The sequence below is a fragment of the Saccopteryx leptura genome, chromosome 7 (assembly GCF_036850995.1).
Source record: "Saccopteryx leptura isolate mSacLep1 chromosome 7, mSacLep1_pri_phased_curated, whole genome shotgun sequence".
Classification (NCBI taxonomy): Eukaryota; Metazoa; Chordata; class Mammalia; order Chiroptera; family Emballonuridae; genus Saccopteryx; species Saccopteryx leptura.
Window position 1 is genome coordinate 95,931,341 of NC_089509.1, and position 27,952 is coordinate 95,959,292.

The window sequence follows — 27,952 nt, forward strand, 5'->3', positions numbered from 1 at the left end:
CTCAGGAAATGCTTCTAGAAGACCACAAAGACATCCTCCTATTCATATTTATATAGAAAAGTCTTAATTTTTCAATCAGAATATAAATATTATAGATAATATGAGAAAGCCCTGGGAAAGAAGGCCCCTTAAAATTTGACCAAACAAGAAAGGCAAAATTGAAAAAGTTAAAGGTAGGCCAACTTAAGTTTTGCAGAAAATTAATTTCTTTTTTTGCAACATTTTCCCCCATAGTTCTAGGTAAGATAAAATGTATTCCTGTGTGCTCAGGTATGAAGCCTTTAGGCTCTGAAACCATCTGAGGTGAGGAAAGTATATTATCTATTTTTTCAGGATCAATCTTTAATAATGTTTTTTTTCTCCACTATTTATTGATCATTGGCTCCATTTACATCACACAAAATACAGTGGGTCAACAAAAAAAGATTGTGCTCATACTTCTTTTTTTTTTTTTTTGTATATATTTTTCTGAAGTTGGAAATGGGGAGGCAGTCAGACAGACTCCACATGCGCCTGACCGGGATCCACCCAGCAAGCCCACCAGGGGGCGATGCTCTGCCCATCTGGGGCATCACTCTGTTGTAACCAGAACCATTCTAGCACCTGAGGCAGGGGCCATAGAGCCATCCTCAGCGCCCGGGCCAACTTTGCTCCAATGGAGCCTTGGCTGTGGAAGGGGAAGAGAGAGACAGAGAGGAAGGAGAGGGCGGGGGGTGGAGAAGCAGATGGTGCTTCTCCTGTGTGCCTTGGCCGGGAATTGAACCCGGGACTCCTGCATGCCAGGCCGACACTCTACCACTGAGCCAACCGGCCAGGGTCTAGATTTCTTTATTTGAGTCACATGCTATTCTTTCCTTCGCTTTAGGGAGTGGTTAGTCAAGAGATGGTCTAGCAAAATTATACTTTAGCATAGAAAAATGTCATTAAATACTGATCATTCTTGTGTTTCTTTTCTAGCGAGGCGCTGAAGTGCATTTGGTTCCCTGGAATCACGATTTCACCAAGATGGAGTATGATGGGCTTTTAATTGCCGGAGGACCTGGGAACCCAGCTCTTGCACAACCACTGATTCAGAATGTAAAAAAGGTGAGTATCTGTGTGCATAATGGAGGGAATCTGTTTTAGACTGCCCAGAGGTTGTGATATGTTTTACTTATCCTGGAATGTTTTTATTACCCCTATTTATGACCTCTGAGGTAACATGCACACTGATATGTATTAGGGGGAACCAATGAGGAGAGAAGTACCAGAGGAAAAAGAGCCACTCATTAGGCAGAGTACCTGGGATTGTGTCCTTGTCCTTGAGTTCAGAGAGCTAGAGCCTGATCTCCAAATGTGTTTATCTATGCAATTGTGAAAGGACAACTTACTGCTCCTCACCATGACCTATAATACCCTCAAGTTTCTAAAAACATGTTAAATTAGATTTACTTTAGTCTGAATGTTAAGTACATTTTATTGAATTCTAATACTATAAATCTGTCAGTCACATTCTTATTATAATCCAACTTTTTGTTCAGTTACTATTCTCTTTAACTGTTAGTTAAGGAAAAAAAGGATGCTTCATTTTTATTCCTTCAGAGGCGCTTTTTTGAACTGTATTTTTGGGTTAACAAAAAACTCTCCTTGATGTAGATTTTGGAGAGTGACCGCAAGGAGCCATTGTTTGGAATCAGTACAGGAAACTTGGTATTGGGATTAGCTGCTGGTGCCAAAACCTACAAGATGCCCATGGCCAACAGGTGAGGCAGCAGGCTTATTTTTTACAGGTCAAACTAGCTCTGAAATACTATTAGTCACTAAATCCAAAAGACTTAGGGAATTGATATGCCATTTCTTCAGAATTATTAGATAAGCACACTACTATGTGGTTTACAGTTGTCTGAGTACCTGATGCTACTTCCATTGCATTTTTGAAAGTCGGTCTTCTCTAACAATAACTTTGCTGTAGTTGAAAGATATTGTCCTTCCCTTGGCATAAATTGAAGTTGTAATACCCAATCAAATAATATTCTGAGGGTAACTGTTCTTATTTTAAATTTGATTTCAGAGCATGGATAACATTGTAAGGCTGGGTGACTTAAGAACTGAGAAACCTTCAGATCCTCAGGGGCAGTGGTCCCCAACCCTCGGGCCGCGGACTGGTACCAGTCTGTGGGCCATTTGGTACCGGTCCACAGAGAAAGAATAAATAACTTACATTATTTCCGTTTTATTTATATTTAAGTATGAACGATGTTTTATTTTAAAAAAATGACCAGATTCTCTCTGTTACATCCGTCTAAGACTCACTCTTGACACTTGTCTCGGTCATGTGATACATTTATCCGTCCCACCCTAAAGGCTGGTCCGTCAAAATATTTTCTGACATTAAACTGGTCTGTGGCCCAAAAAAGGTTGGGGACTACTGCTCTAGGGTGTACTCTCTTATCCCAGATGTTGTTAATTTATTGTTCACGAGCTTTTAGACACAGAAAGTATCATATAATTCAAACTGATTCAGGACTGGGGAGCTGTCGCTTTATTATCCCTCCCAAACTCTCATCTGGCTTCACAATGACTGTAGCTCCCTTAAAATAAGGCGCTTCTATTTGTCTGCCTCTGTTAAGCTAGGAAGCAACTCTTCAAGGTTTTGTTGTGAACGCAATTCCTCCCTTTCTAAAACTGATTATAGAAGTTTAATAGACCTGGTATTCAACACACAAGGAAGCTTCCTGAATTGATATTTGTTGCTAAAATTATTGGGACTAACAATCTGTGACTTTCTCACAGAGTAATTTTTACTAAGCAATTGAGACTTTTGAATTTTAAAAGTTTTTTCCTGTTTGCTATTTTACAACAAATACATTTGTATTCTTTTTACCCTCTTCCTTTTTTTCTAGAGGGCAAAATCAGCCTGTTTTGAATGTGACAAACAGACAGGCTTTCATTACTGCTCAGAATCATGGCTATGCCCTGGAAAACACCCTTCCTGCCGGCTGGAAGCCACTTTTTGTGAATGTCAATGATCAAACCAATGAGGTAAGTGCTCTCAAGAAACCTATTTGGTTGGTGCTGAGAAATGCAAGTCTTTTCATACTCTGTTATACAGACACCTTTCCCTTGTTTATGTGGGTTATTTAGGGTGTGTGTTACTTCCCCTAGCCCTCTGTTTTTCAAAAAGTCATTTCTCTCTGTCTTATTCTCTCATCAGTTGATTCATCAAGATCCATTCTTTTAGTGGTTGGTCATTGTTAATGGGGATTGGTAGAGAGATGTGTTTGAAAATACTCTGTATGAGTCTCTGGGACTAAGCCTGGAAGTAGCTTCTGAGGAGATGGTTAGAGACGCAATTTAGGAGATGAAGATAAGAAGAGGATTCGGATGTATTCTGAGCAGAGCTTCCAGAGGCCACAGGCTATTAACCAAATCAGGTGTTTTTAAGGGAACCACAATCAGTTGAGTCTTTGTTGGCTTGCTGGTTATTTTAATGAGCACTGTTAGTTTTTTTAATGTTCTTAAGTATTTAACTCAAGTTTTTAATTTGAATAATACATAGTGCTAGTTGACATTCATTGTTACAGAAGGCATTTCTCCAATTTCTTGTTCCTTTAGGGGATTATGCATGAGAGCAAACCCTTTTTTGGTGTACAGTTCCACCCAGAGGTCAGCCCTGGGCCAACAGACACTGAGGTATGTCAGAAAGATGAGGCCTGTTGTGTACTTATTATTATTATTTTTTAAACTAGAAATGTATTTATGTGAAAACTTGAGAAACCAAAATAATCACCCTACATGATCTTGATACAGAACATTCTCAAGAAGAGTGCTGTGATAATAAACTCATTGTACTAAAACTTGCCCGTGAATTGGAAAAAACATCTATTTTTTTTTAACTCCAAGTGGGGAAGCCCTTGGGAAACCTGATGCAATGCTATTTTTATTTAAATCATTTTCATTCTAATATATTTAGTTCTGAAATTTACAATTGTCCTATGCAAATGAATTCCCTCTTGCTCTTTCATTCTCATAACTGAAATGAAATTTTAATCCCCCATCTGTGATTTCACATAATCTCTATGGCAACTGGTTGTGTAGCCATTTAGGAAGAATAAACAGCAGCAGGAGAAGGAAGAAGGGCAGGAGTGTGGGGGAGGGGAGAGGGCGTCCGTGCACACAGCGATGAGTCAGATGGCTTAAGGAAAGAACCGTAAACGTCTTAGAAAAGTTTTGTTTGTAATTTAAAGATTTCTACTTTTATTGTGTGAGCTTTCGGTCCAATGTTCAAGGACATCTTTGCAAAACAAGGGCTTGCAGTAATAGAAAAGTCAGGAAAGTCTGGTGTAACTCTTTATCTCTCACACCCTAGAGCCTCCAATGGTAATGCTGACAGTTCTTCCTTGTCAGCAGATACTCTCAAAAAAGACACCTATAAAATAAGGAGAAGAATAAAAATTTTCAGTCTATAAACTCTACTATTTCCTCTCTGCAAGGACAGTGGCTGCGCCCTGGCCATGCAGGTTCACATTGGATTCGGGCAGATGGTAAAGGAACTGTGGAGCTGGAGGATGGAGGGCCATTCCATTTAATGTCTCATACGGGCCAACGAGCAAGCAGGCAGGGAAGACCGCTTCCCTGTCACTCAGGGTTCCCAAGCCCCTCAGCACTCCAGACTCACTGGACTCATTCTCCCAGTTCACCAGACTCAGAGCCCCTACCAGCCAAACAGACTAGGCAGAAATAACCCTTCTCCGGCCAATGGCCAATGATAGCAAACAATTGTCCCTCCCAGTGGCAGAGGGCAATCTGCAATTTGCAATCTGCCTCCCTGTGGACAAGCACTTGTAGCCTTTCACAGACCACACACACACACACACACACACACACACACACACACACACACACACACACACACGGTGCTGCCCCGCGCCAATGCAAAATACCTAAGTCACTTATTTCACACTTGAAACACATTGGTTTGCTCAATAATCTTTGAATTGCTTTTTCAGACATTTGTGTTATTTTATGATTATTAAGAAATAATAGCCAAAGTCAATATAGCATTATTTGCCCGTAATGAAACTCATAAATAAGTTTGTTACACACATATATTGCCTAATGCTAATACTTTGTTTTTAAATTTAAAATATTAATTATTTGCCTATATTAGTACTTCTGATTAGGAACATTGAAATTAAAATATGTAATATCCAGTATTAATAAATTCTTTTTCTTTTCTGCCAAATAGTTGCAAAATGAGTATTTTTTTTGTTGAAATTTGTTATATCTGTTGCAAAAATTGAAGTAAAGTTTAAGGATAGTCTTTAGAGATTTTTTTAGAGTTGACAGAAATCTGAAAATTTAGTTCTAACTTTAGGATGCATGAGTTATATAGCTTTTTTTGTTTGTTTGTTTTGTTTTGGTGTGTTTTTTTTTGTATGTATAACCAGAATTTTTCTTAGAAGAGGAAAATGGCTGATAATTAAGAGACTGAAAACTTGACATTCTCAGAAAGCATTATGTGAAATGTTCATTTATCTGCTGAAAACATTTTTGATAGGATATTACATAGGCAGTTAGAAGTTTTTATTTGATCTAATTATTACAGTAGTAAATACTTAGTTTGCCAGAATTGTAAAGAAACCAAACAAAAATGCAAATATTGTATAGAAATACTTATCCTAAAAAATTATTTGTTTATCTAAAGTTCAAATTTAACTATGCTGTGTTTTATCTGATAATCTTATGAATTATGAAACTTCTAACTCGTTGGTTATATTTATTTCTAGTATCTGTTTGATTCATTTTTCTCACTGATAAAGAAAGAGAAAGGTACCACCATTACATCAGTTCTGCCAAAGCCAGCTCTGGTTGCATCTCGAATTGAGGTCAGTATATGTGGGCTTCTTTTTAGTTTATGTAATGATATATTTTTTTAAATAAATTTTTATTAATGTTAATGGGGTGACATTAATAAATCAGGGTACATATATTCAAAGAAAACATGTCCAGGTTATCTTGTCATGCAATTATGTTGCATACCCATCACCCAAAGTCAGATTGTCCTCTGTCACCCTCTATCTAGTTTTCTTTGTGCCCCTCCCCTTCCCCCTTCCCCTCTCTCTCCTTCCCTCCCATGTCCTCCTCCCCCCACCCCTGGTAACCACCACACTCTTGTCTATGTCTCTTAGTCTCGTTTTTATGTCCCACCAATGTATGGATGTAATGATATATTTTTAAGTGAGTATGTCAACCTTTTTAATATCTATGAAAGATGATTGGTTACTGCAGTCTTTCATCATTTTAGCATCTAATTATTAGTTATGTTCTTGTTAATGCTATTCAAATTTTCACCTTTAGATTTAAAGTCATATCTTTTAAAAAAGACAAAGAGAGAAAGGGAGAGAAAGAGACAGAAGCATTTATGTATTATTCTGCTTAGTTGTGTATTCACTGGCTGCTTCCTGTATATGCCCTTACCAGGGACTGAACCCATAACCTTGGCTTTTTAGGACAGTGCTCTAACTGAAGAAACTGACCTTCTAGGGATGATATATTTTCTGTTATTCAAGAAACTATACTTTTACATATGTTTGAGATACATAGTTCAGACTACAGAGTCATTATAGATTTTAGAATTAGTTTTGTTTTAAGTAGAAGGATTATTTTTCAATGAATTGAATAATATCATTTACCTTGAAAGAGCAAATGGATAAAGATTAACATATCATAAGACTTGAATCCTTATTTGTTTGAAAGTATATTTTAATATAAGATCTCTACCCATTTCTTTTACAGTTAAGCCACACAGATGCATACCCACATAATTATTATATGAAATTTAGGAGGATATAATATGTATACAATTTATGAAGAGAAATAATTGATTTATATGTTTTCATGAAATAAACTGAGTTAGATGATTTAAGGATTTCCATGACAATCTCTTTTCCTGAAATAAAGACTGGAGGTTATCCCGTCTATCAATGTGAAATCAAACTATGGATTCTTGGTAGCGAAAGAAGCCATGTACTTACTATGTAGTGCTTTTCTTGGCGTAGAAACTTACGGTTTTAAGATGCTGGTTTTTTGTAATAGTTTGGGATTATTGTGAATCATTTTAAATTGTGAATCATTTGAGATTATTGTGACTCACTTTGTAAATTGTGAATCATTTTACTCATATGTTACAGATTTTTAAATCATCACATAACCCACACAATATAGTCTTCTCCATTTTTGAAAATGCCTTATTTCCTCATTTTAATAATAAAAACAATGCATTTTTTTTTATTGCTTACAGGTTTCCAAAGTCCTTATCCTAGGATCAGGAGGTCTGTCCATTGGTCAGGCAGGTGAATTTGATTACTCAGGATCTCAAGCTGTAAAAGCCATGAAGGTGAGAGCATATGATCTTTGCTAGAATTAATATACTCCCTTTAATGAGTCTAATTAGTATTGTATAATTTAGATTTATGACACTACCTCTATTCAAAGTCACTATAATTAATTTCCTTAACTGTTTCTTACACATCTTATATTAAAGGATGTTTGATCACAGATGAGATTTTTAACTTTCTTAAATGTGCACACGTGCAAATCAAGTTTAGATTGGTCTTCAGAAATTATCTACATTATTAACTATTGTAATGCAATCATAGAAAACCTCCCTTATTGGTGTTTCACATTCCTTTTGAGGCAGGAATCTTTTAAAATACACTTGTCTCATATGTGAAAGGGAATTGTGGCATCCTTGGTGCTCTAAAATAAAGTACTTCAATATTCTATAGGGTGCTTTGGGCATCTCTGTAGTTAAAATGGGAAGACCCATTGGGGAAGCAAAGACAACAGTAACTTCTGTTCAAGCTCTAGAAGTTATAATTTGTCACTAGGGGACCCAATTCCCCAAGTTGTAACTTGGAATGCCTGACCTACCAGGATGGCGTGGTTGGATTTTCAAGTGGAAAAGAGGATTTAATACCCAAGCTATGAAGAACATCCTCCATGTTTTTTTCAAAGTCTCTTGAGATCTCCCTAGCTCTTAACATAGTAAAACAAACCTTTAGAAAAATCCTACTGTACATGTAAGGCATTTCTAGTAAAGAGCTAACTTGGCTTCTCTTTGGTGTCCTTATTTCCCTGGATAGTCCCTGTTTTGGTGCCAATCAGGCAACCGGGAGGCACTGTGAGCTCTCTGTGATCTTGCCTTAGGCTTTGTAGTGTGAAGCCACTTACCAGACACCCGAGCAGGAGAGAACAACATAGGGAAGGTAGCAGGAGATTGGAACAACAAACACGAGGAACAGTTGTCCAATTTTACTTTTTATTTAGTATTCTATATACAAAGATTTTCACTTGACAAATGTTTGTTGTAAAAAAATGTAGAACACAGCCCCAATGACCTTATCTTCCTCTTATTTGATTTATTTATAGTACTCTTTTTTTCAATACACGTGAGTGTACATACACATGCACACATTTTTTGTTGTACATTTTCATTGCATACTTTATTGCATTATGATTCCATGTATCTTTAGATAGGTAGTGGTTTAGATTGATTAGAACAAATCTAAGTGTGTTCTAGGTTTAAAACACATTTTACTAGCATACATTTTTTTAAAGCTTCTTTGGCAGCTTTATGAAGGATTAATATTTTCATTGCTTGTATTTTTTATGTGCTTTAACGTCCATTAGATGAAGTTATATATTTAAACTGAAGAATAGGGATTATCAGATATGGTATTGTGATTAATTAGGTTAACAAAGATAACTTTATGAACCAAATATTTTAAAAGAATTAGATTGTGCAGGTATTGTAGCCAGAACTATATTAGAAAAAAAATAATGTAAAAATTATTAAAATTGTTTTAAATTTTTTGTGAGGTTTTTTTGTTTGTGACAGAGTCAGAGAGAGGGACAGATAGGGACACAGAGATAGGAAGGTAGAGAGATGAGAAGCATCAGTTCTTCACTATGGCATATGAGTTGTTCATTGATTGCTTTCTCATATGTGCCTTGACTGGGGAGCTACAGCAGAGAGTGGCCCCTCAACCCAGTGACTTTGGACTCAAGCTGGTGAGCCTTGCTCAAGCCAGATGAGCCCATGCTCAAACCAGCGACCTCAGGGTGGAGGCCATGGAGTCATCCTGAGCACCTAAGGCCAACTTGCTTGAATTGAGTCTTGGCTGCAAGAGAGGAGTAGAAGAGAGAGATAGAGAAAGAAGTGAGAGGGGGAGGTATAAGAAGCAGATGGGTGCTTTTTCTGTGTGCCCTGGCCAGCAATTGAACCCAGGACATCCACACACTGGGCTGACAGTCTATCACTGAGCCAACTGGCCAGGGCCAAATTTCAACCCACATTTTAAATGCAATTGCTTATCTGCATGTATTTATTTAATATTTTGCTTATCTTGATGATTCATATTAAGGAAAGGCATAGGACTTGAATTATAAGACTTCAGTAAGAGTTTTAATTTTGGCTCTTACCAGCTATATGATCTTTGGTAAGTTATTTATTGAATTTCAATGTTTTTATCTGTAAGGTAGAAATTTCTCTTGTAGTCTTGGTATAAAAATCAAATAAGTTAACAAAAAAAGTACATTATAAGTTTTAAGGTACTATTTGAATTTAAAATAGTATGAGATATATTTAATTTTTCATTCAGATATTTCCCCAAGAATATGTAGGGCTCTCAACAATGATTTCTATAGTTTCACCTGAATATTTTGTTGACTTTTAAGAACAGTTCAAAACGGATATGCTACTAGATAAAATAATAGGAACCATCTGGTCATATTTTATAATTATTGTTTTTGCTAAATTTCACACTCATCTTGGTTTATAAAGCTATTATTCTTAGTAGCCTATATGAAAAATTATTTTGATGGTCTTTCCAGATGTCAGGAATGAGATAGGATATGAATACCTTCACACACACACACACACACACACACACACAGAGTTTATTTTATTTTATTTTGCCATATGGTCACTTTCTTTTTATATAATATGTAAAGCAGTTGTATAATGCTGTTTGTTAAAAGCACTACAGCCAGCATGAAAATATAAGGAAAATAGAAACCAGCAGAAGGCTCTCAGTGCTTCTAGCAAGAAGGGAACACATTACCCTGCATTTTAAATGTACACTAAATGTTGTACTCTGACAAACATTAGAAAGGGAAGCAGCTTTGATGTTGCCTCTAGTTTTATTTTATAGTTTACTCATTAAAAATTTTTGGAATATTGTGTTCTTTTAAGGTCGATTGAGCTGTAAATTTCAGTAATACACACTTTATGTAGATGATAGTTTCTCAGAAACTGCATCTTTAAGCAAAACAATGTTGCTTAAAAAAACCAATTTTGCCATAGGCTAATTGATAGTAACAAGAGTTAAGTTCCTGTTGCATTTTTCTGATCACTCAAATCAACAGCAAACTTATAAATAAAGACCCTAAATACTTCTATTATTAAGCATTGAAATAAATGTGAGCTATACAGGCATATTAAAAAGATGAAGAAAAGCAAGTTAAGTAATTATTTTCCAATCCGCTATTCCACTCCAGGGCCTTGGGTGGCCAGAGTGTCTCTCAGCCGCTCAGGGTGCAGGCGGGCACCACCCTGGACGGGGTGCCCTTCCATTGCAGGCTCTGCTCACTCCCGCACAATTGTACGCGGGGATCATTTGGACACGCCAGTTCATCGCACTGGACATCTTTGGGATGTGGGAGAAACCTGGAGCACCTGGAGAAAACCCACACAGATGTGGGAGGAATGTGCAAACTCCACAGAGACAGTGGCCCCAGCCAGGAATTAATTTGTTTTTCTCGTTAATGAACATAAAGACATTATTTGATGACCTGCTGTATTTGTGGACATCTAGTCAAATTCTATAGAAATCATTTCTAGCTTTGCTTGATACTTTCCGTGGTGATGAATTCAGGATGACCCTTATGAGGGAGGCAGGACTTTCTGAATAGTTTTATTTTCACTCAGTTTCTTCCTTTCACCAAATGTTCGTTTCCCTCTAACTTTCACTTATTCATTCATTCATTCATTATTACTTAATCCATTCAGTAATACTTTTTATTAGAATATGGTCATTCTCTTCTTTAGACCATGAATTCAGATTCTGGATCTTTATGTTTCAGGAAGAAAATGTCAGAACTGTTCTGATGAACCCAAACATCGCATCAGTACAGACCAACGAGGTGGGCTTAAAACAAGCAGATTCTGTCTACTTCCTCCCCATCACCCCCCAGTTTGTCACAGAGGTCATCAAGGCGGAACGGCCAGATGGGCTCATTCTAGGCATGGGTGGCCAGACAGCTCTGAACTGCGGTGAGTCCTTTCAAGTTTGATTGCAGAGTTCCGGTCCATAGATTTATGTATAACTTTTTGTTCTTGTTTGATTCTACCTAACAGTTGTGCGATGTGTGTTTATAAAAGCTTTCCTCGAATGTGTGACGAAGCAGTTAGCAGACAACCACCTGAAAATGTCATATGATGCTTATTACTGGTTTATTTCACAGACCATCTGAGAGACAAAAGGAAACCTTTTGCTTGAGTGCTCTGGAGCGGCCAAGTCGGTTTCTTGGGTCTCCACCTCTAACCCAGGAGATTATTATTATTTCCTCCATCACCAGTGAAGTCCAGAGAACTATTATGAATGCATTTTCATGTGTATTTTCATGATGACATAGATCAGTCTCTCTACTGTCTCTGCATGATCTGCTGAGTCCAGTGTTTTTTTCTCTTTAAAATGCTTCAAACCTTTGGAACTAGATTGTAAATGAGAATGTCATTAGCTAATTAGGGTAAAATGTTGACAATGTAATTTGTATGACAAATATAAAACAACTAAAGTTAGCAAGTTAATAAAAACAAACAATTTTGATGATTTTTAATCCAGATACATACCCATGTCACTGGGATTATTTAAATAAAAGGATCTCATTATAAGAATGTACCTTCAAAGGGAAGAAAATATATTAAAATCTTAAAGCTCACTGTAATCCAATGATTTCTATTAATGACAATAATGAAAATCATTTGAAGAAAATGGTAACATAAGTAACAGTTGCATCAGTAAATATCTTGTTAGAATGTCTTCAGAATTTTTAATTCAGTGTTTTTCCTCCTCAATGCAATTCTATTTTGGACCCTGGTGGCTTCTTGGAGTTAATATTAAGATGTTAAGAAATGGTATTAAAGGAGATATAAGAGTTTAAGATTTTTAAAAACTGATTGTATTTGGTTCTTTTATAGGAGTGGAACTATTCAAGAGAGGTGTGCTCAAGGAATATGGTGTGAAAGTTCTGGGGACCTCAGTTGAATCCATTATGGCCACGGAAGACAGGCAACTGTTCTCAGACAAACTAAATGAGATTAATGAAAAGATTGCTCCAAGCTTTGCAGTGGAATCGGTAAGGAACCTTTGTTCTGTTTAAACAAAGCCATTATTTGTTTTGCATAGTAGGGAGAGTGGTTTATCATGCGTAAAGATAATAGTTACAATGAATTATACTTGCATATATGTTCTTACAGAGATGTGTTAGCACCTCAGAGACATTGTGTATTAATTGCAGCATTCAATGATCAGATTGTAGGGATAGGTATTGATATTTTATTTTTTGAAAAGAGCAGCATAAACTGAGAGAAGTGATTTTATCAACGTCATTGATTCTCAATCCTCCTGCATTAAAACTAAGAATCACACTAACCTGCAATGCCAAAGTAATTTTTACCTCCTTCCGCACACTCAGTCACACATCTTGTATGTGCAAATGACCTGCAAAGGGCAAGTCACTCTATTTACACTTTCTCCTTACAATGGGATAGATGATCAAGATAAATGAGATTATCAAGATAAAAAGCCATTGGATCTAATCAGTAAACTTTATGACAGAGATATCAGTGGCTTAGATTTTGAAAGAGGGCAGATTATTTCCATTTCCATTAACCGTTTTCCATCATCTCCTGTGTCCATTGATAGGCACCGAGGAAAACATCAGCTTTCTATACATCTGTTTTTGCCCCTGGTTTTACTCCTGATTTTGGCATGTAGTCAGTGGTGTGGGGGTGGGTGCTGGAGGCAGTTTTTGCTGCAACTTCCCCATTGAAGAAATAGGCAGATCCTTAGAGATAAGGCAAGTACAGCTGGGCCAACGAAAACGGGCTCTGTTATGTTTCAGAAAAGGATGCTGTCAAGTACATACTATGTTGCAAGGCTGTCAATCAGGAATAATCCCACGACAGCTCTGCTGAACATTTGGAAAGCTCCTGCCATCCATTTATTCTTTCATTGCCAGATTTAATTATGTCCTTGCTTTCTCAGGATGAGAAACAGGCATATGGGAAAGATGTAATTACATTCCCATTGGTGGTGTAATAATATTCCATGACAGAAAAAAAATAGCCACCGTGTGTTTTATTTTGTAAGTTAAAAATAAAAAAGAATTCCAAGCTTCTGGGAGGACTCTCTGACTGAACTTGAAAAATAAAATATGTCTCTGTATAATATTCCTAATGGCTTATTGCAGTAATACCAAGTTAGTTTCCGAGGTAGAAAACCTTGTTTCATTAAGAGATGAAGACTTTTAAGCTGAATTAGAAATTCAATATGACTTCCATTCTCAAATTAATGACGGTTGTTTTAGTTTGGGCCTTTGTTTTATTATTATTATTATTTTTATGTGCAAAAATAATATATATCACAAAGGGATAAAAAAGACCCTTCACTGTATGTTAAAATAATCCTAGAATTTTATTGAAAATTGGTAAAACAACATTTACTTTTCAGGAGATGAGAGACTAATATAACATTTCTTTAATCATTCTCCTCAAATCAACTGATTTACCTAAATTGCCAGACACTTTCGGTGTGATCTTTTCTGCTAGTGTGGTCAGCTTGTAAACTTTGAGTCCTGGTTCTTGTTGACAGATTGAGGATGCGCTGAAGGCAGCGGACACCATTGGCTACCCAGTCATGATCCGTTCTGCCTATGCCCTGGGAGGGTTAGGCTCAGGCATCTGTCCTAACAAGGAGACTCTGGTGGACCTCAGCACAAAGGTATGTATGTTCTCAGACCGAATTCTTAACCACCAAGACACTGACTTGGCATACCATTTCAATGAGAGAAAGTTATGTCGGTGAAAACAACCTTTCTTCTATTAATTTAATCACTATCATGTTCTCTAAAAGTGTTGCCTAAAAGATGACACCTTTGAAAGGGAAATATAGTACCGTTATTTATAGTGGGCCCCAGTGTTAAACCAGATAATCCTAGGCAAACTGGTGCTGATTCTACCTAAAGGTCAATCTTCACCGTCCTGTCTTTTGATTCCAGGGCTATGAAGTTAATCCAGTTTCATCTCCCTCTGCTTCCAAATGTGTTTCAAAACATTCCTAATGCTAAAATATATTTTAGTGATTAAAAAAACTAGAATACAATGTTGATTAAAAAAACTAGAATACAATGTTCATTTTTTTCATTATTTTTTGAAATAATATGACATGAATGACCTTCAGTAAGTGAAACAAAACACTTTGAGTCATTTAACTTCACCTGAAACTCAGGTGTTTGAAATATATATGGTATAAACACCTCATACCATAAACAAGTGAGCTCTCTGCCAACTAACATACACATATAAGCAAAATAGAATTATATTATAACAGTGATAGTCAACCTGGTGCCTACCGCCCCGGCGTTCCAGCTTTCATGGTGGGCGGTAGCGGAGCAACCAAAGTATAAATAAAAAGATAGATTTAACTATAGTAAGTTGTTTTATAAAGATTTATTCTGCCAAACTTAATGAAAGTCTGACATAAAGTACTTGGTAAGTAATTATTATTATATGCTTTAACTTGCTGTAACTCTGCTTTATAAATTTTATCAAGTAAAGTTACTTCCCTACTTTATAAACCACCGGTACTGTGGAACCGGTGAGTGGTTAGAAAATTTTACTACTAACAGAGATACAAAAGTGGGCAGTAGGTATAAAAAGGTTGACTACCCCTGTATTATAACTTCTGTCTATCAAAATCACTTTTACATACTAAATACTTTTTTCTTAAGTAATAAAGGGAAAATCTGGAGAAAATAAATATACAGCCCCCAAATAAATTAGAGGTTAACACAGAAAACATGCTTGATGAAAGCAGAGTTTTGCCCATACTCTATTTCCACAGAACAGAACAGTGCCTGGTTAGACCAGGGGCTTACTGAATGAGAGCGTGTATGTGCTCCAAGAGGCCCAGATAAGTCACAGGGCAGTCATGGAAGAGAATCTTTGTGAGGTTATTTTGGGAAATGCTGAGTAGACAATCCAAACACAGTTTATATAGTTTTATCATTACTTTACTTTTGAGGTCAAACTAAACGAGGCCCTTCAGTTTTTTGGGGTTTTTTTTTTTTTTTTTTTTTGTTTTTTTTTAGAGACAGAGAGAGAGTCAGAGAGAGGGATAGATACGGACAGACAGACAGGAACGGAGGGATGAGAAGCATCAATCATTAGTTTTTCGTTGCGACACCTTAGTTGTTCATTGATTGCTTTCTCATATGTGCCTTGACTGTGGGGCTACAGCAGACGGAGTAACCCCTTGCTCAAGTCAACGACCTTGGGTCTCAAACCTGGGTCCTCCACATCCCAGGCCCATGCTCTATCCACTGCGCCACCACCTGGTCAGGCCCCTCAGTTGTTGAAGGATTTTGAGAAAAAAAACTAACTAAAATTAAATATATTCAAATAGCTATAATGACAAACTGACATGTCAACAACTTGGATTTAGATTTTCTAAAGTTGCTAAGACAAACAAAAATAAATGAAACGTATTTAATATTGAATATCTCTTGTTTCTATTCTGGACTTCTGGATCATGTACTTAAAGAAAACCATATTTATGGAGGTATATGATATTTTCCCCTCTAGTTTATTAGATATACTCAATATTTTTAATATTAGCAATCTTAGTAATGCCAATTGTGACAATGTGTATACTTTATTCTCTACTAAAAATATATAGTTTTACAGTATAGAAACATCCTGAATACTGAACTGGCTAAAAAGAATTACTAATGAAGGCAATTTTGGAATAGGATAATTTTTAATTATTTTTATTCCTTTAAAATAATCTATAGGCTTTTAAATGGGGTTTTCTTCTTTAGAAACCTAACTTTTCTCTTGAGAATAATTACTTGTATCATTATATCCTAAACAACCCAAGTCTCTTGAGGTTATATTTAACACCATAAAAAATTGTATTAACTCATCTGGGTCCCTAAGTCAATGTTTTGTATAAAATCTGAGAATTAAAAAAAATAGAAATTGAAGCAACATGATGTCAATTATCCTTTTGCCCAAATATTCAGTCAGCTCCAGAATGCAAAAGGCTTTTCTAAATTAATATCCTTTGTTTCCCAGATTTCTTCTTTTAGCAAGCAATTCTAACAACAAGTTAATCATTATTAAATTGTTAACACTGGCTACAGAGTAGCCTAACCACTTTTAAAACCTCATCATGGGCAGCTGTGGGGATTAATGTGTTCCATTTTCAACTGCACGTGTTGGAGCCTGTGGGATGGACTGAGGTTAAAAAAGTAGTGTTGAGAAACATTATGGAAAAACTTAATTGAATTGTTTCATTTTACTGCCTGCTAACAACTTTAAAAACTTTGCTTTCCCCAGTTGCTTTCTCTTCTTTTACCTGCCATTACAAATCAACTATATTAAGAGACAAAGGACAGGCCCTAGTCAGATAGTTCAGTTGGTTAGAGCATCATCGTCCTGACCTCAAAGTTGCGGGCTTGACCTGTGGTCAGGGCACATACAATACTCATCTGATGAATGAATGAACAAAGTGGACCAACAAATTGATCTTTCTCTCTCTTGTCTGTCTCTCTGTATCTTTCTCCCTTCCATTCTCTCTCAAGTCAATTAAAAAAAGAGAGAGAGAGAGAGAAAGGACATTTCTGTCTTGGATTTTCAGCCAATAAATTTCCTCAGGTCAAAGACTATCTCATATTTTGAGTTTAGTTCTTCCTACCAGTCAGTCCTCAGTAAATATAAAATGATGATTATACTAATTTATTTCTGTTTAATCAGGCATACATGATATATGACTCAGAGTACTTAAGCACTTAGATAGTGATTAACCATAATAATAGTTGCATACGACTCTTCTAATTCCCAAGTTTCATATGCCATCTTGGCTAACTGTTTACAACCATCATCATCTCCTTTCTTCTCCTCATCAACTTCAACTGACTTGTATTGTGTGTATGCCTCTGTACGAAGCACCCTCAGCTATTTTAGAGAAAGCCAGAGTCTTTAGACTTATTTTTCTATATTTATTCACACTTATCACATTTTCTGGTCTCACAGAAGCCTCACTGCTGAAATAATTTCATTTCCCTCTGCCTGATTGCTCAATTATTTTCTCTTTTCCTAAATTAGTTTGATTTAATGTCATCTCAGCACTTTGAATGGCAAGCCTCAATAATGTAAATCAAGCATATTCACTGCAGGATGATCTTCCCAGAACCTCGCTGATTTTCTGATACTTTGTGTCTCCTGGAGGGTAGAGGAAGAGGATGGCTGGGCTTGTGACTTCAGTGCTGGCCAGGATTTAGGCCAGGACACTTTGCCAAGTATTCATGTTTAAACCAGTGCCTTTTCTTACTCTTAGATATCTTTTGTTACCAATTTGCAGGCCTTTGCTATGACCAACCAGATCCTTGTGGAGAGGTCGGTGACAGGTTGGAAAGAAATAGAATATGAAGTGGTCCGAGATGCTGATGACAATTGTGTCACTGTCTGTAACATGGAAAATGTTGATGCCATGGGCGTTCATACAGGTAGGCAAAGAATCTTCAAGAATTATAGTAACACCTTCAGCTCATGTTTCTGATGACCACAGCTGTCTATATTAAATTCTGTTCTTTAAATTACCATTCTTCGCTGACAGTCTAATGTAAACTTCTGTATACATATAGTATTTCATAGTATTGAAAATATTTTTACATTTAATTGGATCTTCACAAAAATTCTATGAAGTAAGGCAGGAATTACCCTGATTTCACTTGAGGAAGAAAGGGGTCAAATATAAGCAATATAGTGAAGGTGAACTCTATAAGACTTAGGTTGAGAAGTAAGGAGTGAGATTAAGAAAATTTAAAGCAGACTGAGGTATTCATCACTAAGTGTGGCTATCACATAGCCACAGATAATAGAAACTGGTTTCTTAGGAAGGGAAACAAGTTAGACTAGAAGGCACAGAGATGACTTAGGATATACAAATGCTAAATTTGAAGCATGGATGAAACTCCCAAGGAGAAGGTTAAGAAAATGGAATTGGAATTCAAAAATGAGGTAGAAATAAAGAAGTTGATATAAAGTCATTGAAAGTCATTGGTATAAATGTTATAGCTGAAACTGGAAACAGTTACTAAGTATTCAAGAGCAGAAGCATAGAAAGACAGAGAATAAGGTCAAGGACTTAATGTTGGGAAATATTTAGAGTTTACAGGGTGGGAGAAAGGGGAAGGATTAGCGTTGAATACAAAGAAGAGAGTGATAGGAAGAAAAGCAAGGGAGTACAGTGCCAGGTAAGCCAATGTAAGAAAATATTTTATACAAGAGCTTTGATTTTGGCTATATTAAATGCTATGAGACTTTAATATGGCTTATGAATGTTCCAGAGGACAGTATCAATACAAAATTGATCACGTGGACCATATTGAATGGGGTTATATGGCAATGAATGATAAGCAGAACAGGTAAACTTTTGAGAAGTGAGTCATGTAAAGAATGAGGGTTAGTTCTAGTAATTTTCTAGCAATGTTGGGGAGGGGCTTCTTGAACTTGTAGAGATCTGAGCATATTTGCAGGCAGGGGGATGGTGACTAAGGATTAAGTGATTAAAGATACAAGGGACTAGGATTGCAGAAGAGTGAGAAAACGGGAAGGGATGGGATACAGAAACAAGTAGATGAGCCAGTCTGGGTGAAGAGGAGTTGTTTTATGGAAGGGAGAACTTGGGAGAGATAATTTGAGATGAAGAGAAGGGAAATTGATGAAGTTACTTTCAGTCCAGGAAGTAGGTGATTGAAACCTTGACAGCAAGATGAGCTTAAGCACGGTTAGAAGGGTTCCTCTAAATGTGTCTGAATAAAACAGGTAAAACAAAAACCAGAAGAAGAAATACCTGATGTGCCTTATATTTATTATCATAAGATCATTCTTTTCCCAACAAGCCCTTAGACTGTTATGTGTCTTGTACCATGCAAATAAATTAATGAGTGCTGCTTGGATGTACAGGTGACTCAGTTGTTGTGGCGCCTGCCCAGACACTCTCCAATGCGGAGTTTCAGATGTTGAGACGTACTTCGGTCAATGTCGTTCGCCACTTGGGCATTGTGGGTGAATGCAACATTCAGTTTGCCCTTCATCCTACCTCAATGGAATACTGCATCATTGAAGTGAATGCCAGACTGTCCCGAAGCTCTGCCCTGGCCTCAAAGGCCACTGGGTAAGACCAGAATGCTCCAACCATGGGTTTGTGAATTCTTCACAGAGAGAATTGGAAAACTGACAGCTTGTGAAGACTGTGCTACATTTACAAACCGTAGTCCCCATTTCTGTATGCTGGCTCCACATCATTTAGGACCCTAAGGACATGGTTATTAACGAGCTTGCTGCCAGATTGAGGGAAACGGTATTGCTAGCTGGCTTTGTTTGCTGGCTAATCATAAACTAATCAAAATCTGGGCGGTCAAAGCAGGCTGAGAAAAATCTGCTTCTTAATTACACTTTGCAGATGTTGTTTAAAAAAAAGTGCAAATTAATCCTTAGTTTTAGTTCTCAACTGTTTCTCTTTTTTTCAGGTGTAGCAAATAGTAAGAGAAATAATGTAGCTCACTTGACTCAAGTGTTTAATATACCTTATTTTATTTTAGTGAAATGCCACAAGAACAAATAATTTTGATTTTTCTATAGATATATGTTGCCACCAAATAAATAAATTTGCTATTAATTTACCAACTGATCGTAAGCATAATTGGGGAAAAATTAATTAACCCCTTTTGTTTCTATTAATATATTTAGCTTATGGCATTTAAATTATATGACATATAAATGAACAAAATATTTACCTTTAAATATTTCTTTTTTTAATGTCGTTACACAGTGTTGCATAGACTAATGGAGAGCATGTTGCACTAGGCAAGAGTAAGAGACCTGAGTTCTCCTTCTGGTCCTTCCACTGAGTGTGAGGCTTGGGACATACCACCTACTGTCTCTATCATTTTCCTCACCTGTTAGGTGGGGGAGTTGTACTAAAGGACTAAATATAATTGTGTAGTTCATAAATTATTTTCTCTAATACAGTGACCAAAACTGACATTTCAGAGGAGGATAGCCCAGTTCCCAAAGTGATAGTTTTGTAGGAAACCCAAAGTTCAAAGATAATTTGGAGATAGCGTAAGAACGCAAACTGTCATTGCCTATGGTTTTGGATTATTACATACTCCATAGTATTTATATTAGCTAACTCCACTGTCTCCTGAGGTGCAGACATGTATATATTTTGGAAGTTTTACACAGTGACCACTTTATTGATAAAGAAGCTATTGATTTTGGGTTGAACAGGTGATGGTTGGGAGCTGTAGCCCTGCATGTCAGACAGAGTAAATGTTTTTTTTGGGATCTGTGCCTCTATACTCTATTATAACCCCAATTATTTTATAAGTGAGTATTAAGTATTCATTCAGAATGAAGAATCTGAGTGTTGTATACCCTGATGTGGAAAATTACCAGAATTCTAAGAAAGACTGACTTATGTTTTTGGCTATTTTTAATAGTTATTGCTAAAAGAAAATAATAAAATTGTCTTTTCCTTTATAGCTACCCATTGGCATTCATTGCTGCAAAGATTGCCCTAGGAATCCCACTTCCAGAAATCAAGAACGTTGTATCAGGGAAGACATCAGCCTGCTTTGAGCCTAGCCTGGATTACATGGTTACTAAGATCCCTCGCTGGGATCTTGATCGTTTCCATGGAACATCTAGCCGAATTGGTAGCTCTATGAAGAGTGTAGGAGAGGTAAGTCCTCTGTTTATTTCTTTATTTCATCTTTGTTCTCAGTTATTTTGTCTAATTTTTAACTTCATTGAAAGTCTTAAGGTTGCCTGGATATTCAGTTATTAATTGAAGGACATACAGGAATTTCATTTCTTCCCTAGCATTTCACTCTTTACTAGACTGTTAACATATGGCATTTGTTACTTGCCCATTTAATGAATTCTAAGAGCCTCTAAACATTCTAGTATCCTAGGAGCATTCAAAAGGAGAGACTATATGTGTATATAATATATAAACATATATAAGTTTATATAACTGGATTATAATATAATTTATAACCAAATCCATAAAATAGTATTATATAAAAGATAACATAGTGTATCAAAAAGACCACTGAGCTGTGGTTAAGAATTCAACTTTAGTCCAAGTAAAAATGTTGTTATGTCTCTGTGGACCTCACTTTCCACTTTCATAAAAGACAGAAGCAAGCTGGGCTGGAAAAGCGCTCATGGCCCTTCAAGCTCTAGACCTCTACATTGAGAAGAGTGCAGTGGAATATGAAGTCCCTTTCATTATATTGAAATGTTTTAAGGTCTTTAGTCATTTTCAAATTCATATAATGTTTTATTTTAAATTAAAGTTAGCTTTTGATTATTTCATCTTCAAAGAAGCTTTGCTCCTTATGCAAGAGGTAACAAGAATTCAGATCCCTCCCTCTGAGATTTGCTCTCTTCCCACTTGCACCAAGGGGTTCATTTCTTTTGGCACCCAGGTGGCTTGACACAGTAAACAGTACATGAGCCTTGGAACCAGATGAACTTGGGTTTTACTCTTGGTCTTGCCACTCACTACCTAGAGACACTCATACAAAACACTGAGCCTCAGTGTCCCCTTCTGGATAATAAAGATGATAATACTTTGTAAGGTTCTTACGAGGTTTTGGATTAACATATGTAAATGTTTAGCAATAACTTTTAAGGTGGATTCATAACACATTTCCAAAAAATGTATCAGTATTATTGTCAGTATTATTGTCATTGCTGGTGGGTAGAACTTTTGAATGCCAGCAGTATGCATAAATCTCAAAATCTATCTGTATCTACCTATCTGTTTTACTTTATCTCATCTCAATTTCTATCTGGTCAATGTAGGAGATCTTAGTGTATTTCTAGGTACCTAAGTCAGTTAGATTACAGAGCAAACATCTACCAGTATTTGTAATCTGTTGTTCTATATTAGTCTTCATTTTTTTCCCATACACAGATTACTGCCTAAACTCAGGCTAGTCATTCTAGAAATGCATGCCACTAATCACAAAAAACACAGCTTGAATCCATTACTGAAGCAGTGAAAAAGAACAAGTACAACAACAACAACTACAACAACAAAAGACATTTTCCTGATCAGTCATATTCACAGGTGAAAGGCAGAGCTATTACTGTTTGGTTTCCTTAGTATCCAAGATATTAATGGAAGGCTTTTAAAGTAATAGCAGATAAAGAACAACTTGACCTTTTAAAGGAAAATGTGTTACTAGTTGTAAAAGATAAGTAGTAGTTTTTCTTCCTTTATAGTTGTTTTAAATCTTATTTTTCTCTATTATACTTCAAGATACACAATAGAATTAGAACTCAAAGGCCATGAAAAGTTTTGTTGATAGTGTTTCTGCCAAAAAAACCTCTATTACTTAGTTGACATTTTTTGTGAAGTGTCCTTTTTCATAATATTTACAGTAAAATTTATAGGACAAGCAATGAGATAATTTTGTATATTTTTTTATTATTATCTGAGGGATTTCTGTCATCAATTAATGTTAACATTTAGTTCAACCCAAGTTAGTAAAATTTCCTGAGTTCTTACTATACACAGGCAGTTTGAGGATAAAACATGAGTAAGGTAATAATTGTGGCACATTATCTGTAGTTGGTAAATTGAGACTATATAAACTAAACCAAATATATGAATTAAACTGTGTAAACATTAAAATACAGTCTTTATGTACAGATGCTGTTAAAATGTAATAGAATATGGTAAAGAAAAGCCAAGGTAGTTATTCCACTGATAGATGGTAAAATTTTTACTTAATAAATATGAATTTAAAAAAAATGTAAATTTAAATAATATGTAGTACTAAAGAGCAAAAATTTTGAGCACAGATATTTAGTCCTGTGTTAAGCTATAGGTAAGCTTGCTTCTCCTTTATTATGTTTATTCCACATACCATTATATATAGTGAACTTAAATAATAATTTATAAATTATGGTCAGTCACTTACAGAATGAGTTACTTTATAGGGCCAACTTTTAAATATGTAATACTTAAAATTTTTATTGAATATTTCAAATACACTTTCTTAATTTGATGGTACCATAAAACATCTTATATCTGGCAGTCTGTCCCTTGCCTGAGCAAGCACATCTATGAACATGTTGTCTAACTCTTGAACTATCACTATGCCTTGCAAATTGCATATCTCAAATGGACTAAGATTTTATTTATTCCACTCTTGAGAATCTTCTCTGATTTCTAATTAAATCTGGAGCAGTGTGGAAAGGTTATGTGTTTGGCTTTAGTTATCTTTGAATATGTATCTTGTCACACAATTGACATGAAGATTTACTAAACTGACATTCATGGGAATTTAGTCCTTTTTGAGGAATTCTGGAAGTTTTTTGATGGAAACATTTAGACTGTTATTATTTTAAATTGGTGACCAAAATATGCATAGCAATTTATTATTTCATGGGAAAATTCAAAGACAGTATTTATCCACTGGAAATAACTGGGTAGGCTTCAAAAACAATTTAAGTTTTGTTCTGACTTATGAATTGTTCAAACTAAATCACCATGTTTTTTTTTTTTTCAATTGATTAGTGTACAATCAGCTGTAAAGATTGTGGGAAGACACATTGAATTTGTTATGGAGAATTTAGTGTCCACCTACTCACAAAATCTGAATCTGTCAATATTTGTTATGATTCTCAAGGTTCTATTAATATTAATGCTTAGCTATAAAAAAAGCCAACCTGTCTTGGATACTGACTGATTTATGTTTAGAAATAGTTCTGTTTATGTGTTAATATATGCCTGGGTTCTCTTCATTTGCTTTCCATTCTAAAAGACATTTGCATAAAAGTAAGATCTTATTAAGGAAGGTTCTATATGTTCTGGCCACAGAATCCTTATTTTAATATTATGGTCCAGGGCAGGTACAGGTGATTTCTCATCAGTCTCAACAAATACAGCTAAATTCTCCAAGTGATAAAAGACTGACCCAATGTTGAAGACTTTATATCAAATCCACAGAAAAAAGAAAAGAAGAAAAATAACACTTAAATTTGAGTAGTGTTCTTCTGATATGTTTTATTCCTAAGTCTTTTCTGAAAAATATTTCTCTTCTAATTCTGTTACAAATTAGAAACAAATAAGCTCTTTCTTTAAATATGAACTCTTAAATGTATATTATAGGTCATGGCCATTGGTCGCACCTTTGAGGAGAGTTTCCAGAAAGCTTTACGGATGTGCCACCCTTCTATCGATGGTTTCACTTCCCGTCTCCCAATGAACAAAGACTGGCCATCGAACTTAAATCTCAAAACAGAGCTGTCTGATCCATCCAGCACCCGCATCTACGCCATTGCCAAGGTAATATATGACAAAAGATCCAGGGCTACTATTTTTTTCTGAATAAAGACAGCCTGAACATTAAAGTAAAGCTGAATCACAAAGTGATCTTCAGGAATTTGTAGGAAAATTTTAATTCTCTTTAACAGTATTAAATTGGAGACGTCTATGAATTTCATCAGATTATTCTATAATTATTAAAAAAAATTTCTTATTTTATTTGACTTTAAGCCTAGAGTTAAGGATACGTTGCAGTTTTAATGGATGATCACATAGATAAAATGTTCCTCCCTTTTATTATGTATCATGGCAGTACTCTTAGCGTAGATGTGATAATATTGAATTGTCATTTCCTATTACTTTCATTACTTGTTCCTTGAAAATATGTAACAATTATACAATATTTTAGAAGGAAAGGTGTATAAAATAGTACCACTTCATATGGGTTACCTAAAACTCTAGAATATTCTTTATTTGCTTCTTTTTCTGTTTTAAACAACAACAACAGACTACAAAGAACTTCCATGATTATAGGCTTTTCTCTATGTAATCATTTTAGTGGTCTTACTTTTAGAACAAAAAAGCTCAACATTTCTCACTTCCACTCCCTAGTTCCCTTTTATGCAAATTAAATGCCATGTTAATCTCCTTTCATGTTTATTATGCTTAAAGTTTTGAAGTTTGAGCTTATCTGATTTTATAAAAGGTGAACTTGGGCAGCTGGGATCTTTCTGGTCAGAAATCCCTGCATGGCTTTTTGACATTTAAGGAAGCTTAGGCATTAATCCTCCAACAGAGTCAAACCATACTAGAGCGACAAAACCCTTCTGACCATTTTATGTGTGCACGTGCGTCATGTGATATGAGTTGATGGAAATATGTATTTTGTCCATAAGAACGGAATCTGTCTTTGTAATGTGTGGTTGCCACAGCACAATGCTGTTAGTGACTCTGAACTCACTGCAGCTTTTATGTCGGAACACTGGGAGTCCTGCAGAGAAGGAAGAATGGGAGGGCGTGTTTCCTCACTACACACGATGTACGTTCTTCTCACCTTTACGGTTTCTAAATGCAGAATATTTAATTCCCATAGAAATTCTGGGAGATGCTAGTATCTTTTGGTGAACACTTCTCATTGTCGAATTTCAAGGTAATAGAGAATGAACATTTTTCAGAGGTGGTAGGGGTGATAGTAGTAATGAGAAGTTAACTCTAGAAAGCTATTGTATCTTCTTTCTTGTTTTTATTTCAGTCTTTTGTTTAAAAAACAATCTACGACATTCAGATGAATATATATATATATGCTTATAATTTTTTTCCAGACAAAGGGCAATAAATTGATTTTTTTCTTAAGTCTAGTTATCATGCTCCTGCCATTTTGAGACAGATGGAAAAGGAAAGTATTTTCAAATTCCCTGTGAGGCTGTAAAACTCAAGCAAACCTTTGATTTTTTTTTTTCCTAACAGACTTATAAAGGACGAAATTCAGGGAAAAATGTGCGGAGATTCTTTCTTGCACAGGGTACCCTATGTTCGAGCCAGAAGTGCAGGGGCTGAGGTATAAATTATTGTCTGCCAGAGTGCCGGGAGAAGGAACTGATTTCTGTTTGTTAGAGGTCATCATTACTGTTCATTGCCACAGCAACCAAGAACTTGGTGATTTTGACAAAGAGTGTGAGAGCTGTGGAGGGCTGAAGGGGAAACAGAATGAAGGGAGTGTGTAAATCTTCGCTCGCTTTCATGATTCTTAGAAAAGGGCAACTTGCTCTGAGGTCTGATTTTTGCAGCAGTCTTATTTCAGGATGACTGGATCATCACCTCTTTTGATTTGGGGAAAACACAGGGTAGTATTTTTGATTTGGGAAATATCAGAGTCACCTCAAACTTGTTTGGGGTCATTATGAACTTCATTATAGCCATGCAACACAGCAAAGCTGCAGTGCTTAGAGATGAAGTCCTAAGACAGGCAGGATCTTGCTTTTGTTTAAAATTGCAGATGTGACTGTATTTGTCCTTCCTCACGGTGACATGACTAGGGGATTCTAGGTCCTCTGTTAATTGCAGGGTGATTATTGTGGTGTGATTATGTGCAAACTTCCTCTGGTCTGTCAAAAGTACGCTCACTTCAGGTTCAATCCCCCTCACAGTGTTGATGGCCAACGGCTAATTGTACTTTATTCACTTGGAAAATAAGACAGAATATCAAGTGCTTGGGAATCTGGTTGTAATTATAGAGAGAATTATACTTATGAAATATACTTATGAGAGGAACATGCCTTTGAAAATTCCCATTAGATGTCATTTTATTCCAGTCAACAGAATTATGAACTATTTTATCTCTCAACACCTATAATTATGGTCTCTCTGAAAATAGAAATAAGCAAAAGTTTTAAAAAATTCAAGTGCCCTGGGTTGAAATATAACAGTAGAGTTTTGAGTTACATATATTTCTTAATGGAATATAAAAATATAGTGTGCCATTCTAAAATATGTTGTTTGGGATTATTATCTGATTATTTTTTATAGGGTATAAGTGTATATCTAAAAATAGTAAAAAATAAGAATAAATGCCTTTAAAATATGAAGGTTTTGGTTTTGAGAGTTTATCTCTTTATTCAGATGCCTTTTCTATTTAGCCTAATGACCAAAAAATGTAATTTTACTTTTGAGAAATTGCTCAAGTAAGCTTTGGAAAAATACTGAACTCTTTATCAGCACTGAAGTTATTACTACACTGTTTTGGAATATATTAGAATTTTGCAAAGTGCCTGTCAGTGCAAAAATCAAAGTAACTGATTCAAAATAATTTTTTTTGTTTGAAGTCCTTTGTGAGAGTATATTCGAGAGAAATTGCACCAAGCCAGATTTGACCCACGCATTCTCAGTGACTAGTTTGTGTGCCTGTGAAGTGAGGTGATAGAAGCATGCTATTTCTTAAAGGATAATTATCCAAAATACAAGTAAAATGATTATTATTATGATTCTAAATTTCCTTACCAATTTGGCTTAACTGTAGTTTCAAGAGATTCTATTTAATTCCAAAGAAATGTCTCAAATGTAGGATATAATTGGTAACATAGTTGTATTTAGAGCAGGAAAGCAGAGCCTGTTAGAAGGATTTTTCTGAGCACACACCACTCTGATTAACTCAGAGCACCTCCTTCGTATGTCACTGTGGAAATGGCAGTATCTGCAGTATCTGATGGTTCATTGGGAGACACATCTAATGATATGATAACAATTTCACATTTCGTGTCTCAGTTTATAGC

At 35.8% G+C, this 27,952-nt stretch overlaps 1 protein-coding gene across 1 annotated transcript in view; it reads left to right on the plus strand.

The window, feature by feature from the left end:
• Positions 1–27,952, plus strand: part of CPS1 (carbamoyl-phosphate synthase 1) — a 126,852-nt gene that overhangs the window by 37,176 nt on the left and 61,724 nt on the right. The window contains exons 8-20 of the mRNA XM_066346251.1: positions 958–1,086; positions 1,636–1,742; positions 2,883–3,021; positions 3,595–3,672; positions 5,769–5,867; positions 7,283–7,378; positions 11,128–11,317; positions 12,245–12,402; positions 13,920–14,048; positions 17,691–17,835; positions 19,298–19,508; positions 20,882–21,080; positions 24,528–24,704. Coding sequence (XP_066202348.1) covers positions 958–1,086; positions 1,636–1,742; positions 2,883–3,021; positions 3,595–3,672; positions 5,769–5,867; positions 7,283–7,378; positions 11,128–11,317; positions 12,245–12,402; positions 13,920–14,048; positions 17,691–17,835; positions 19,298–19,508; positions 20,882–21,080; positions 24,528–24,704 — 1,857 coding nt within the window. The remainder of the gene's footprint in view (positions 1–957; positions 1,087–1,635; positions 1,743–2,882; positions 3,022–3,594; positions 3,673–5,768; positions 5,868–7,282; positions 7,379–11,127; positions 11,318–12,244; positions 12,403–13,919; positions 14,049–17,690; positions 17,836–19,297; positions 19,509–20,881; positions 21,081–24,527; positions 24,705–27,952) is intronic.